This window comes from Tachypleus tridentatus, chromosome 11, assembly GCF_004210375.1.
Source record: "Tachypleus tridentatus isolate NWPU-2018 chromosome 11, ASM421037v1, whole genome shotgun sequence".
Classification (NCBI taxonomy): Eukaryota; Metazoa; Arthropoda; class Merostomata; order Xiphosura; family Limulidae; genus Tachypleus; species Tachypleus tridentatus.
Genome location: NC_134835.1, coordinates 90,252,942 through 90,269,739, shown reverse-complemented (window position 1 = coordinate 90,269,739; position 16,798 = coordinate 90,252,942). Strand labels below are relative to the sequence as shown.

Here is a 16,798-nt window from a genome sequence, read left to right as displayed (position 1 = left end):
ACACACATTGTTGATTCTTACGCTCGAGAATCTTCTACAAATTGCGGGACTTTCTCAATACACATTTAACATTATAAGTTACACATATCTCTAAATATATATTAAAATAAAACAAACATAGATGTTTAACATATATTTTAAATAATATTAAATCCGTTACAATAGGGATTTGATGTGCTTTGAACATGACAATTATATAATGGAAGCATAGCTTCAAGGATATTGTCCAAATGTACAATAGTTATATAGAGCGTGACCGGACATTACGAGATTCCATACTTGTTTTAACATAACGTACTCAACCTCTGTAGCTATACTAAAACAAAGAAATATCTCATACTCTTCACATAAGTACCGAACTATTTTTTCAAGTCCGAATTCAGTTTATATATCATCAAGGCTTCTTTAATCATTTTAAGATATTTTTTTTTGAAAAATAACATCAAAAGTTATATGTATAACTATGTAAAGGTAAAAAGATTAAAAACTATGAAATTCAAAGAATCCAAAATATTACACAGTGTTGAAATTAAATTATTAGGCAGTCAGTGTAATATTTATGTGTGCATTAATCACAAGCAAATTTTGATTTTGTAATTAACATTGTAACTGTTACTGTTCCACATTCTGTTTGGGAAGCTGTTAAGCTCAAAATAACGTACACATTTTCTTGTATGTTTATGTTGAGAATAATACATCTAATGGGTGCAGTGATGTGATGGTGTTTATATCAATCGAGTCTTCATTCAACATTTTAATATACGAAAACACCTGTTTTATCAGTGCATCTTTCATACTAGTGATATTAAAAGTTAACATATAAATGTAGGTGATTCCATTCAACAGGTACTTACGTTTTCCTTAAAATGTACAGTAGAACACTGAAGTAAGGATCCCATCAGCTTATGCGGATTCCAAGTAACGGAATTTGCCCTATTGAAATAAGCACACATCCGTAATTACAGGAAGAAAAACAAACAAACCCAATGATACAAATAATCAATGAAGCAACTCAAAGCATTTTCATCTGTTGTGAACACTCTATTTCAAAAAAGTTCGTGTAACTTCAGGTGACATCTTTGTGAGTAGAAAGCGTAAGGTCCTAGTATTAAAAGTCTGCGTTCTATCCCTACGATAAGCACGGAAGAGATAGCTCATTATACAACTGTGTGTTCAAACACACATACATATAAAACCCACTCGTAAATATTAAATTAAACTACATGGAGGTTCATAGGTGCAACAAGATAACCACGTAAAAGTAAAGATCTGATAGTCTTACGCTTAGTCGGTTAACCCTAATTTTCGAGCTATACATATTATTTTGTTTATAACATTTAGGTAATGATAACAGTTCACATTCGTTAATACTTTGTCATTAAACACTTTGAAATTCAGTGTATTTGCTTCAGTCTTTAAATGTTCTGTATTGAGGCATCTCAGGCTCTTGTTGGTATAAACAACAGACATATTTTCCCAACTGAAAACACTTCTGCATTGAGACCAAGTCTGGAAACTCATTCCTTTTTGTGACCAAGAATAAAACTAAAACATACTTTTTTATGAACTATGAAATATCAGATAGAAAACCAGTTACATACTTTACTTAACAAATTTTACACGTCATAACAATACTAACATCTCGTGATTAAGTTAATCAGCTTAACTCGAGTGTTTGAAAGTATAATAAACGTATATATATTAATTTTGATATTACCTTTCGATGCCGTCAAGTAGGCCTTTGTACTTCCTAGACAATAAACAGCCTCCACCCCAAGCAGCCTATGTGGTAAAAAATAAAACTAAACTTAATTTTTGGTAGTCAGCGAACAGTTTTGCCATATTTATATGAAGTAACGTTTATGAGCTATCTTCTCACTTTGTAACATCCCAAATACTTCCAACGTTAGATGTATCTCGGAGATGATGAATATTTTTATACTCAGCTATGCTAGGATTCTGAAAGCTACCAAAAGCTTTGTCATGGACAAGAATTAATCCAAGACGTCGTCCAAGTGCAATAAAAACGTATGTTTGTAAAACCACTGACATTCGTTTAAAACGTTTTTCCTGACTTCTCATTTTATTGACACAAACACTTTTCTTCCTTGAATATATTAATTACAAAAAAATATCCAAGTTCACAGAGTTTTACACAATCTGTCTCCAGGTTTTAGAGAAATGTCTTGTCTTCGACATTAATTAACAGTAAAAACGTTGCCTTCTGTTTCGGAGTATCAAATACTAAAAAATATTAGGAAATTAACATCAGAATTCGATCTATGTTTTGGACTAGAGAGGGTCAGGTTAAGCTTTGAATTCTTCCTCTCTCTGATGAATTGTTACTTTGTTTCCACTGTTACTGAATTATAGGTAATAACCATTGCTACGTTAGTTCACTATTCACACTATGTTGAATGTCGTCCATTATCTGCTTTATGTTCACTCGTGTATGCTAGTTTATTACTATGCTTTCTTTAACTTTGTAGTTTTTTTATACGGAACCAGAAATCTTTGGGATCTATTTTAGAGTTTATTTTTGTACAGAAGGTGTGCTGTTTTTGTTATTTTAATAGTTTAATTTTGTTTGCAGGTCAACTGTTGTCATATAGTCAGTTTCTTCATCTTCATCTCTTTACTTTGTTGATTATGTTTATTGGTATACATCTGTCTGCTGTTTCATGAGGTTGTCTGATACGTCTGAACAAGTTGTTAGTGGCTGTTGTGATGGGTTTGTGTTGAAGAAATTCTGTCAATAGCTCCTCATGTTTCTTTCACTTTCCTTTTTTGTAATTAAAGTTTTCTGTGTTGATTTTGGTGTGTTGAGAGGTCGAAGACACTCCATACTGGTAAATGGTCGCTGTATGAATCTTCTTCTACGTTCAGTGTTAGAAATTTGCTTACTAATATTGGTGAATGCATACGCGTGTCTAGTATATCTCAGGAATGATGTGTCCCAAGTTTGTGTTGTATCGTTTAGTACGTAGGTATCCAAATCTTCCAGAAATGATAGTAGATGTATTCTATTAGCATTTATGGTTCTGCAACAGAAAATTCTGTTTTTGCTACAGATGGCGTTTATAATAATTATATTTGGTATTGTGGGTGATGATGTTGTTTGGTAGGGTAGTGTCTGGTTTGTTTTTGGTTTTTCTTATTCTGTGATGAATAATATACACCTTCTATTGTAACTGTTTTATCATTGCTTAGAAGTACATCTATTGCAATATTTCAGTGTTTTGACGGTAAATCTATCTTGTTTATATGTAACGTTTTAGCACAGCAATAGTATGCCCAGTTCCGAGGATTTCTTGTTTGGTCTGTCTGTTCTTGGTATCCTGTAATTTTGTATACGGTATATACCTAAGCGTTTGTGGCAATGTGTTCAATCTCATGCCACTTGGAAACAAGGCTGCCTTGGTTGCTTTCGTGTAATACAATAACAGTATTCATTGTGGTAGCTAGAATTATACGTATTACACGTAATATTATATGTTTAAGTGTTGCTTTTATTGCACTGATAATCAGCGTTACAATGTTTGTGTTGTTATTTGGTTTACTCTATTTCTGTACTTAGTCTGCTGACCTTGTTTGTTGTTATTCATTGGTTTGTGGTTATGGTTGTTGGTTTAGTTTTTCTTGCTGTGTTGTCCCCGAGTATGTCCTTCTTTGGCCCGGCATGGCCAGGTAGGTTAAGGCGTTCGACTCGTAAACTGAAGGTCGCGGGTTCGAATCCCCGTCGCACCAAACATGCTCGCCCTTTCAGCCGTGGGGGCGTTATAATGTTACGGTCAATTTCACTATTTATTGGTAAAAGAGTAGCCCAAGAGTCGGCGGTGGGTGGTGATGCCTAGTTGCCTTCCCTCTAGTCTTACACTGCTAAATTAGGGACGGTAGCGCAGATAGCCCTCGTGCAGTTTTGCGCGAAATTCAAAAACAAACAAACAACGTCCTTCTTTATATTGTATTTGCGTTAACTTTCTGGTGATAGTAACAACTCAATTATTGAATTTCAAAATTAGAATTTTGTATTTCCAATCACCAGAATAATAAAATGGTTCGTATTGGGATAGTTTTATTTTCAATAGCAAACATCTCATCTGTTTACACTTAAGTATAATGTAAGAAGTGCAATGACAAAAATAAACGAAATGTATACACAACTTTAAAAAAACACCACTTTAGCTCTTAGTTCAGGCACTGATGCAAGCACGTCTTGAGTTTAGTAAATTCATAATGTCATAAAAGACAGTTTGCCCCTGAAGAAGAAAGGTCCATCTTTCGAAAGTGCTCGGGTTATATGGTTTTTATTTCATTAGGTTTAGTAAAGTCAGTATTTGTCATGACGTTTCTAAAATCTGAAGTAAATGAGTATAATTACTGGAAAAAATGATTTTAAAATTTTAATATCCAAACTCTAACGTGTGGCCAACTTACGTCAACGTGCAGCCACATGTCATACTTTTCGCAGATGTCCGCTAAAGGGTGAATAGGATCAAAAGCCCCTAAAACTGTGGTGCCAGAAGTGCAGTTAACAAAGAACGGTCGCTGTCCCCTAGCGACAGCTTCTACAACCATTTTCTCCAGCTCCACAGGTATCATCTTACCCCTGTTTAAAAAAGACAGGAAAACGTTTGAATATCAGACTATGTACTTTAATGTTGCATAAAAAATTAAAATATTGATCAACAATATGCGCCACCTATACGGTTTGCTCGACTCCATTATTAATCACGGGACTGCGTTGGTTAAACTGGTTCAACAACAATGCTATTAAAGTAATGTATTTATTTAAAACACATTATAACAATTCTTACCTAGAAATATTTGTAGATTGGAAAACGTTTCACAGAAGCTGTTGCAACTGTCTTGTTTAGCGATAAGATTTCTAGCGGCAGCACATTAAGAATTTCATTAGCACTCGTTTAGAATAAGTTATTTGCCTGAAAAAGGCCTCACAAGAGAGAAAAGGCGAAACGTCGTCTAGTCTACAAACAGGCAGGGCCGGTACTTTAAGCTAACCATCATCAAAAAAACAAAACAACTTCAAGTTTGATAGAAATGATTACAAAAATATCCGTAAATTAGGTTAACAACACTCTGAAACGCAAGTAAGTACGTTTATTAACATAGATTGATATAAACTAAACACTATTATCACAAGACGTGTAATCAAACTATTGTTATAAAAAACGTGTAATCAAAGTAAATATTGTTATTAGAAGACGTGCAACCAAACTAAGGATTATCATTACACAAGAATATGTTCTCAAATAAAAAACATCGTGAACGTTATAAATGAAAAATATTGATATCACATAATTAGATTAACACAAGAATGACATTTATCATGAAAAGAAAAGAACGAATTTAACATTAGATTCCCCTTAACATTCTGATACGTGTTTTTTGCATTTACGGCAAAGCTACTGAGGTTGATTGCAGCCACCTAAACAAAAACAGCTCTTCCACCATTCTTCATTAAGCACGCTAGAGGATTGACTGTTAATTTTATAATGCAACCACAAATTAAAATATGTTGAATACTTTTTAGCATCACATAGGTTCGAAGCTGGCTCGCCAGATCCAAAAACGAGATATATATACTATAAGGTCCACGTCTGCTCTCGCCAAATGATCATAGTAACAAAATAATCATTTTATTTTAAAATGAAGATTTTATAGTAACAAGATAACTGTCGGGCTGTATGTTAAAATAAATATTTTGTAGTAACTAATTAACTGTCGGGCTGTATGTTAAAATGAATATTTTGTAGCAACAAGATAACTGTCGGGCTGTATGTTAAAATAAAGATTTTGTACTAACAAGATAATCGTTGCGCTGTATGTTAAAATGAAGATTTTGTAGTAACAAGATAACCGTTGCGCTGTATGTTGAAATGAATATTTTGCAGGAAGAAGATAACTGTCGGGCTGTATGTTAAAATGACGATTTTGTGGCAACAAGATAACTATTGGGATGTTTGTTACAATGAATATTTTGTAGTAACTAAGTAACTGTCGGGCTGTATTTTCAAATAAATATTTTGTAGCAACAAGATAACTATTGGGATGTTTGTTAAAATGAAGGTTTTGTAGCAAGAAGATTACTGTTGGGATTATTGTAAAATGAAGGTTTTGTAGTAACAAGATAACTGTCGGGCTGTATTTTCAAATAAATATTTTGTAGCAACAAGATAACTGTCGGGCTGTATTTTCAAATAAATATTTTGTAGCAACAAGATAACTATTGGGATGTTTGTTAAAATGAAGGTTTTGTAGTAACAAGATAACTGTCGGGCTGTTGTATGCTAAAATAACTGTCGGGCTGTAATATTTTTGTAGCAAGAAGATTACTGTTGGCTAAAATGAATATTTTGTAGCAAGAAGATTACTGTTGGGATTATTGTAAAATGAAGGTTTTGTAGTAACAAGATAACTGTTGGGATGTTTGTTAAAATGAAGGTTTTGTAGTAACAAGATAACTGCCGGGCTGTACATTAAAATGAACGTAATGATGTGGTAATCAAAATTCCTTGTTTTCGTCAGTTAAGGGAATGTAGTCTATAGATAATTTACTTACGAAACTGTAACATTTAAGTTCATAGTTTGTTGGTTTACGACACAAAGAAATAAATGGATATATAAATAATATTCAAATGAAACATCTGAAAAAAGGTGTTAAACTTAATTATTAGTTCAACACAGATTCTGTAGTTTTCTTCTTGATTACTTTGCTTGGAAATAAAAATATATGTAATTCTTCAAGGATGGCAAAACGTTTCAGGAACCAAACAAATTAAAAACTCTTTATTTAAAATGCCATGGGATTTTACATTTGTTGTATTTCTATTAAGGCCCGACATGGCCAGGTGAGTTTAGGCGTTCGACTCGTAATCTGAGTGTCGCGGGTTCGAATCCACATCGCACCAAATATGTTCGCCCTTTCAGCCGTGGGGACAATGTAATCTTCAACATACCCAAATACCCACAAAGAAGAAGCGAAGAAAACTTATAAAGGTTGAAAGGGGTGTATTGATCAGATGGGTATCATTACTGTTATTCATATAGTAACATTTGTCATTTTCAAAATGTGTCTAAGAATCAGCAATTAGAAAAGAAAAGTACTATTTAAATTGAATTCGCGTTAATTTATTTCACCACGTGTGACGCTTTTAATAAACTAATACGGCCCGGCGTGGCCAGATGGGTTAAGGCGTTCGACTCGTAATCTGAGGGTGGCGGGTTCGAATCCCAGTCGCATCAAACATGTTCGCCCTTTCAGCCGTGGGAGCAATGTAATTTTACGGTCAATCCCACTATTCGTTGGCTAAAGAGTAGCCCAAGAATTGGCGGTGGTTGGTGATGACTAGCTGCCTTCACTCTTAGTCTTACACTGCTAAATTAGGAACAGCTAGCGCAGATAGCCCTCGAGCACCTTTGCGCGAAATTTAAAGAAACAAACAAGAAACTAATTGGCAAAGCCTCAGATTATTTACCTTTATCTTGCATCATAGCAACAGGAAGTGTTTACTAGTATGTATGTGTCTTACTAAGAAAACTAATAAAATATAACACCAAAATCACTAGGAAAGATATTTTCGTTAGCATGACATTTCGGGCAGAACACCCTGGGTGCATTAAAGCATCAGAAATAAGAATGAGCTAAAAGTCTATCCGAAATATCGTGTTAATAAAATAATACATATTTTCAAGTGGTACTAATTATACGTCATGCGTACGTTCAACGCTATTTCCTACCACAACAACCTTGCGAATTTTTATTTTATTTCGTTTTATATTTTTATCTTTAGGACATCCTTATTACACTTATTAGTCTTACACTGCTTAATTAGGTTAGCTAGCGCAGATAGCCCTCGTGTAACTTTGCGCGAAATTAAAATACAAACAAACATTGTTTATATTAAAGTTTATTACGTCACTATAATATACCTGTTGTCACACGGAACTGGTATTACGTTGTCAGTGCCTAATCCTGTTATCATACCAGTACCTTTTATGGAGTAATGACTCTGAAAAAAACACACCAAAAAACAACACTTCTTAATAAAGAAATTCAATCACTAAATTTATGTACTTAATAATAAATCTTTTTTTATAGTTATGGGTATGGAAATATTAAAAATCATTAAACTCAACTTATATTAAAATTTTTAGAATAACTTTTGGATAGAAGTTCACACAATTATTGAACTAGATGTTTAAAAACATTAGGACTAACTACAAGTTTTCTTTTACGAAAACGAAGTGCATACATCCGTAATACTATACTTATAATTCAAATGGTAATCTAAGTAAATGTATTTGTTTAATGTACTTACAGCATTGAATTAGTAATTGCTATATTTATGAATAAAAATAACATTTTTGTGTAGAAATCAAAGTTTAATTAAACATTTTTTTTTAAAATAGATTTATTTCGTTACATATATGATCATTTGAAACTCACATGATCAGATGTGAAAATCACTAACTGTGGTAGACACTTCAAACCTTGAGTTTTATAGTTTGGAAACATCTTATGTCGAGCTGCCATCACAGCATAAAGGTTGGATATAGCGCCACCTAGAAGTAAAGGTCCATCCATAGAACTTTATACTATCAAACGTTTTTAAATTTTTTATTTGTTGTGATTTTGGGAAATTTCATTAATTTAATAGAAAACTGCTACTAAAGCAATGACACTGAACAGGGTTATTTATCATGTTGAATTACTAAAGATAAAGTTGACGTCATACCGATTTACACATTACTCAATAACATGAAAGGTATGTAGTTTAACAAGATCAGGTAAAGTGTGTATCATTACACATATTAACAACAGTGTTACAGAAACTTAAAACGTTAAAGAGTGAAAAGCTACTATAAAAATCGGTTACACTTTCCAGCATCATTAGATTAATAAATATCTTTACAGAAATTATTATCTTTCATAATATTACTAAAACTAATATCTTTACAGAAATTATTATCTTTCATAATATTACTAAAACTAATATCTTTACAGAAATTATTATCTTTCATAATATTACTAAAACCAATATCTTTACAGAAATTATTATCTTGCATAATATTACTAAAACTAATATCTTTACAGAAATTATTATCTTGCATAACATTAATGCAATTTTACACAAATTATTTTGCATTATATTGCAGCAACTAATATCTTCCAGTTTTTCTTTTTATTATAATGATGTTGTTAGAATCTAGGGATGGGTAAGTTTTAAATTACAATAACTGTTTTTGCCAAATCTAAAACTATTCTGTTGAAAACTATATGATTTAGAAGAGTTTAGTCTCAGAGAGAAATTCGACTTCGTGCCGTTGATAACAAATAATTGAACTACATTTGGTTAGTTAGAAAACTACACACAGACACAGATTTGTTTGACATTACAGCTAAATCATACAAAGGTAGAAAGAGTTATGGTTAGTATTCCATTTGGAATATATCTTAAACCTGGAGCTAAAATACTGTCTCCATCACTGAATCCAATTATCTCTCTCATCTTCTTCAGTGTAACTTGTTCCATTAAAATGAACACGGGAGCGATTTCGTAGGTAAACCTAAGGAAAATAAATTTATTGTTTTATATGCATGTGTTATATAGATGCTTTGATCATCTAAATTATTCAAACTGAATACATAAATAAATAAAGCAATAGGAATTTAAAAGTTAAATCACCTAGCAGCTTTTGTTACTCATAATTTTTTATATTTATGTTTAAATTGTAATCTAACAGCTTTTTGTTCCTGCTAATGATCAACAATTCGGTAGTGTAGTTTAACAACTGTTTGTTACTACTAATTATTAACAACTTTCTCTGCATCATAGTTTAACGACTGTTTGTTTCTGCTAATGATCAACAATTCGGTAGTGTAGTTTAACAACCGTTTGTTTCTGCTAATTTTCAACAACTCTTTCTGGATTATAGTTTAACAATTATTTGTTCCTGCTAATTATCAACAATTTTCTCTGGATCATAGTTTACCAACTATTTATTCCTGCTCACATTCAACAACTAAGCCAGCATCATAGTCCAACAGCCCTTTGATTATACTAATTATCAGTGGGTTATGTCTCAGTTATTTTTGTTTTATGACAAACTTACTAACCACTAACCAGAGGGAAGGAGGCTAGTCACCAGAGCCCCACCACCCATTGTCTTTGTTAAGGAATTGAATGTTATATTTATAATGTACACATAGCTTAAAGGGAAATATTTTGTGGTATTGTACGTATTCCAATGCGGCTCACCAACTCCGAAGTCCTGGACCAACCAGAGCCCATCATAATAACATCAACCATGTTCCTACTAATTTTAACAGCGTCTGTATGAGAATATTTTTATAATAAACCAGGTCTTTAAAATAAAAAAGTAACCACTAGACCTCAGGGAAATACATTTGAGCTTTCTATCCAAAAACTTCGCAAGGCGAAATATAGAGAAATTAAACTTTTGTTGTTTTGGAATCTGACTGTCCGTTTCATATCGAGTCCGCCGTTAGGACAACAGTTAACTTTACGGACTTACAATGCTCAATTCCGGGGTTTGAATTCGCGCGATGGACACAGCAGAGAGCCAAATGTGGCTTACTATAAAAACAAACAATTAATATCGGTTATTACACCATCTGTATTAAATTCAGTAGCTTCTTAGTGAAACAACGGTCAAGAATAATTCTATATTATTATTCTAGACTGACGTTAATAAATCTCTGAGAATATATCAAGAGAATATATATTTTAAACTGGGTAATATCATGGGTTATAGAACGATGATTATGTATCTGTCATTAAACATTTAAATAAAATCTCCAGGTTGTTAGCTGGAATATTCTGTACGATGTTTTCCTTTTATTATTTTACAACAGCAGTAACAACCCAAGTTAAAGAAACCACGTTTTGATTGCTTGATATTTCGCCTTATTACAACAGATGTGTTGTTTGTATTTCTGAAAATTCAGTAAAATATCTAGTTACCCTGCGATATGTTTGTTACCAGTCGCCTCACCGAGAGTTGTTCACGCAGGTAATTCAAGTTCAAGGTTATAATGAGATATATAGTATATGATACAAGCTCCAAAGCAAAATGCTGAAACTTTAAAATATTTAAAAACTGGCATATTTCTTTAAAAAAATAGCAAAGTACTGGCACGAGTCACTGTTATTTCGTTATTGCCACACATAAAAAGAATGGAGGACGTTATTTTATCATATCACTGCCACACAGTAGAGGAATAATGACACAGGCTACTTTTAACTTGTTACTGTCTTTCAGCAGAGGAACAGCTTTCGCTACTTTTACCTTGTTACTATTGTACAGTAATGTCAGAAGCTACTTTTACCTTGTTACAATTGTACAGTAATGCCACTTTGTTATTGTTTTACAACAGAGGAATGACACAAGCTACATTTACCTTGTTACTGTTACACAGTAATGTCACAGACTACTTTTATCTTGTCACTGTCGTACATCAGAGGAGTGAAACAGGTTGTTTTTGCATCATTAATTTCGTACAGTAGGGAAATGACATAGATAATCTCATGAGTATGTGAATGTGTAAATGGACCTTAGCAGCGATATCTTCCTTTTTGAAGTATGTTCTATTAGTTATGAAAAATACTCTTGTCATAGTAATGTTTTTATTATTTTATGTTATATTTAATTATATATATATAGAGCGACGTTTGTATTATTAGTGTGATTTTTATATTATAGTTTTGATTAAAAGATCGAGATAATTCAGATGTATTCACCAATTCTAATTACCAGGTTACTTTTTTTAACGAGGCAGTTCGCATTGTTTAAAATTGTTGTCGCGTTATACATTTGTAGAAGCGAAATATCTAATAGAGTTTATGTATGTTAAATATGCATAACTGTTTCAGTTTAAGTTTAATGCGACAGTTATGATTTAGATCGTTTATTTTGCAGGACTGTTAATTATAGTTATTTTTAGAAGCGGTAGTTTATTGCAAGTTTTATTTACATAACTGTTTATGAAGCATAGGTTGTGTAGTTCAGTTGTCATGAATTTGTGATTGTTATATTACTGCTAAAGCCTTCTGAGGTTTTCTCGTTGCTTTAATTGAGTATTATTGCATCATAATATCAAGTAGCGAGTAGAACGTTCTAGACGTATGTCGATGTATAAATACGCATCATAAAGTTTAGTTCAAAAAATAGGACTAGACTACGTGATTATGAATTTAGTTATAAAGAGCGTACAGTGTCGATTTTTAAAGGAAACGATCACAAACTGTATTGTAATAACAGAGCAGGAAAAATTGTTTTGACAAATTGTGTTCTGAAGTAATTGATCCAAGCTGTGTTGACTTTGACGAAAAACACTTAAGGCTCTGAATACAACTGTGAGAACCACAATGTAATAAATACTTATACATACATTTGACTTGTTTTAATGTATTATTTTGAAACAAGTGAATTGTGTGCTGTTTGTTTATTATTGGAATTTATCGCCAACAAGTCACAGATAACTACTGTAAAGAATCCTACCCATGCATACAACCTTTTGTGACTTGGACCAAAAATTTGAATGTGAAACGAGCTATAACCGTTTAATATCATAATATTATTCACTATTCCATATTTCTAATTACCTTAGATGACGCCTAGATGCAAAAATAACTAGTAATCTATTTCTACAATTTCAGGTAAAATGCTAGAAAACATGCACAAGTTTGTAAAAAAAAAAGAGAAAATAGTAAGAGCATAGGGTTAATAACAAATTTAGAGTTTCAATCAGTTCAAACATAGAAAATTTTTTGTGCTAAGGTCATTTATCAAGCTGTATTTTGTTCTGTTTACTTTGGAGAAACAATAGCATGAAACGAGCTAAAATATTATAATAAGCTTTATCTGTGATAACACAATAAAACCTTCCGATTAATTTTTCATTTGAGTGCCAAAATTTTACTCAAACAGACAAAACTTTGTTATTAAATTCTGTAATCCAACCAAAATACTGACACGTTCAGATACTGACTCTGCTAACGAGAAACCATTTACTCACATGTTAGTATTTGCAGCTGCTGTTAGCCACTCTCCAGCTAACGATACGATGTCCAACCCACAAGAAAGTTGGTTGAAGTAATAAGGATGTCCTAAAGATAAAAATATAAAACGAAATAAAATAAAAATTCGCAAGGTTGTTGTGGTAGGAAATAGCGTTGAACGTACGCATGACGTATAATTAGTACCACTTGAAAATATGTATTATTTTATTAACACGATATTTCGGATAGACTTTTAGCTCATTCTTATTTCTGATGCTTTAATGCACCCAGGGTGTTCTGCCCGAAATGTCATGCTAACGAAAATATCTTTCCTAGTGATTTTGGTGTTATATTTTATTAGTTTTCTTAGTAAGACACATACATACTAGTAAAAACTTCCTGTTGCTATGATGCAAGATAAAGGTAAATAATCTGAGGCTTTGCCAATTAGTTTCTTGTTTGTTTCTTTAAATTTCGCGCAAAGGTGCTCGAGAGCTATTTGCGCTAGCCGTCCCTAATTTAGCAGTGTAAGACTAAGAGTGAAGGCAGCTAGTCATCACCAACCACCGCCAATTCTTGGGCTACTCTTTAGCCAACGAATAGTGGGATTGACCGTAAAATTACATTGCTCCCACGGCTGAAAGGGCGAACATGTTTGATGCGACTGGGATTCGAACCCGCCACCCTCAGATTACGAGTCGAACGCCTTAACCCATCTGGCCACGCCGGGCCGTATTAGTTTATTAAAAGCGTCACACGTGGTGAAATAAATTAACGCGAATTCAATTTAAATAGTACTTTTCTTTTCTAATTGCTGATTCTTAGACACATTTTGAAAATGACAAATGTTACTATATGAATAACAGTAATGATACCCATCTGATCAATACACCCCTTTCAACCTTTATAAGTTTTCTTCGCATCTTCTTTGTGGGTATTTGGGTTTGTTGAATTTTTACTACCCAGGAGTGTCAGGTGCACAAGACCTCTTCCTCCATCCCTAGTTTTCCTATCGGCTACTATTATTTTGTTGTTGTAGTGCTTTTGGGCCAGAGTATCCCACAGTACTCCGGCCTTTTTTAGGGCAATGTCCATGATTTGCCCCCTTTATTTATTTATTCATTTTTATTTTTTTCACTTTTATATATACATGTATATATATTATTGGAAAAAGATTAAAAATAATAAACGAATGTTATACTAGTTTTAAGGGTCTAATGCATGGTGGCCAGCTTGATTTATATTTCTTAAATATATATTAATAGGAGAGAGGTACTTAGAACTATGTTCATCAGGTACGTAGATCACACAATAAATAATTTTTATGTCAATTTTTATTAAAATAATTTAGTGCATTATGCAAGAGTCATACAGATATTGTCTCTATGTTTGCATACTTGTGCAGGAATGTGCATGAAGTACTACGTGGTACTTCATGAGCTGAGGTTAAAATTGAATTTTGTATTTTCTGTAATTTGTGTAATTGTTTTTGTGTTATGTTTATCCAGGCATGACATGCGTATTCTATTGTAGGTCTAATGTATGTTTTGTAGATTTTTATTATATTATCAGGTGATATTACTTGATTTTTACCTGATAGGCTTCTTGCAAAATTTGCTCTTTTCCACATTCTAGTCAGGATATTGGTAGTATGCTGTATCCACGTTAATTTGGTATCGTAAGTTAATCCTAAAAATGTAGCTGAAGTAGCAGTCTATAAAAGTGATTCATTCATATATCATTTTGGTGGATCTTTTTTTTTTCAGTTTATTTAATGTGGTGAATAGTATTACTTGGGTTTTCGGAATATTTATTTTTATTCTGTATTTCTGGCAGTATTCTTCTAAGTTAATCAGAACTAGTTACTGAAGGAGTGGTGGAACTTTTCTAGACCGCTACATCGTCAGCAAACTGTGATGCAAAACCTAAGTTTAGGTCCGACAGTGGCATATTACATGATAAATAAGATAGGGCTAACTACCCCTCCTTGTGGGACTCCTGCCTCAAGTGAAAAGGACCCTGAGTGGGCCCCATTCACATCTACTTTTCACGTTTTTTGGCCAGAAAGTTAGATAGTCAGCGAATAACTTCCTGGGGTAAATCCATTTCCGTTAACCAGTGGCGTAATCTGTTATGCCAGACCGTGTCAAATGCTTTCTCAATGTCGAGAAAGCAAGCTGCAGTACATTCGTTTTTGTTAAAGCTGTCTGTTTCTGTTAATCTGATTAGGTGGTCTGTAGTTTTGTCTATATTTTCTAAATCCGTTTTGAATTTCAGGTGATTTTGAACTTACTTCTAAGTATATAGATAGTCGGTTACTAATTATTCTTTCTAATATTTTGCCGATACAACTGGTTAGGCTAATTGGGCGGTAATTGTTTGGTTTATTTGCTGGCTTTCCTTCTTTCTGGAACATTAATAATATTACTGCTTCCTTCCAAGAAACAGGGATATATCCGGCTAATAATGATAAGTTAAATAAAGCTGTTAGGTGTTCATATAATTTCTGAGTACCATGTTTTAGGAGGATAGCTTGTATACCATCTTCTCCGGGAGCTTTGTTTTTGTCTTTTTGATAGCTGTTAGTATTTCCGTTACTGTTATATCTTTTATTAGTTGATGAGTGCTCCAGTCTATTGTTTTCTCTGGTTTTATTAATGTGTTTACTGGGAATTTTAACATGTGTATGGTTTTTTCTGTTCAATGAAGTTATTGACTTTATTATAGAAGTATCTGTTCATATCTAGTTCATGGTGTGTTTTGAACGTGTTTTGTAGGTGGTCGTTAAATATCTCTGCTTTTTCTAGGTTCGTGTAAGCTGTTTGCCATGTAATTCGAATGGTGGGTACTCTTTGTTTGTTTTTCCTGTGCTAGTATATCTTTTCAAGTGTGTCCAGAATTGTTTTGGATCTGTTTTGTGATTTAATTGTGAGCAGAAGGTGTCCCAACTGTCTTGTTTTTGTTGGCGGATTTGATGTCTTATTTTATTTCTTATAGTGTTTATTTGTGTTTTTAGTGTTGGATTTCGATTTTATAAGTTTTCTTATTTGGCCATTTAGTTTGTTTTGAATTTCGCGCAAAGTTACACAACAGCTTTCAGCGTTAGCCGTCCCTAATTTAGCAGTATAAGACTAGAGGGAAGGCAGCTAGTCAACATTACTCCCTGCAAACTCTTGAGCTACTCTTTTTACCAACGAATGGTGAGACTGACCAACGTTAAATAGCCCTCACGGCTGAAAGGGCGAGCATGTTTGGTGGGGTGGGATTCGAACCCGCAGGTTTTAAATACGTGCCTTAAATACGTGGTCACAACAGGTCCATTGTTTAATATTACATACTCCTAATCAATCTGTAAAATTAGTTACTTACTTTCCTCCATTACTTTTTCATATCTACTTAATTAGATTACTTTGATCAGAAATTGTTAATATTGTTTAGAGATATATTCACCACCATCAATTATGTTTTTGATAGTTTCAACTTGATCACCTCTTCTCTTGACGTTACTAGCCCAGTACTGTTTTTATGAAGTATCTAAGACAATATTAATCTAGTCTTTCTAACAATTGTCATAAGAGACATTCCAGGCAAGAAGTAGACATCAATAAAGTTAGACGTATGGTAAACAGTAAGTCTAGCAGAGATTGAAATGTAAATAGTTCGAAACAAATGTTTTTTTTCTGTCTCTTTATAAACGTACTTCATTATTGAGAGCTGTATAAAAGAGATGTTCCACAACATGCTTTAGGCAA

At 33.0% G+C, this 16,798-nt stretch overlaps 1 protein-coding gene across 2 annotated transcripts in view; it reads right to left on the bottom strand.

The window, feature by feature from the left end:
- Positions 1 to 16,798, bottom strand: part of LOC143232740 (glutamate decarboxylase-like) — a 71,589-nt gene that overhangs the window by 15,774 nt on the left and 39,017 nt on the right. For both annotated transcript variants that reach the window (XM_076468529.1, XM_076468527.1), the window contains exons 3-9: positions 13,064 to 13,154; positions 9,485 to 9,591; positions 8,471 to 8,586; positions 7,954 to 8,033; positions 4,438 to 4,609; positions 1,718 to 1,782; positions 855 to 933 (exon numbers count right to left, since the gene is read on the bottom strand). In XM_076468529.1, the coding sequence (XP_076324644.1) occupies positions 855 to 933; positions 1,718 to 1,782; positions 4,438 to 4,609; positions 7,954 to 8,033; positions 8,471 to 8,586; positions 9,485 to 9,591; positions 13,064 to 13,154 (710 nt within the window). The remainder of the gene's footprint in view (positions 1 to 854; positions 934 to 1,717; positions 1,783 to 4,437; positions 4,610 to 7,953; positions 8,034 to 8,470; positions 8,587 to 9,484; positions 9,592 to 13,063; positions 13,155 to 16,798) is intronic.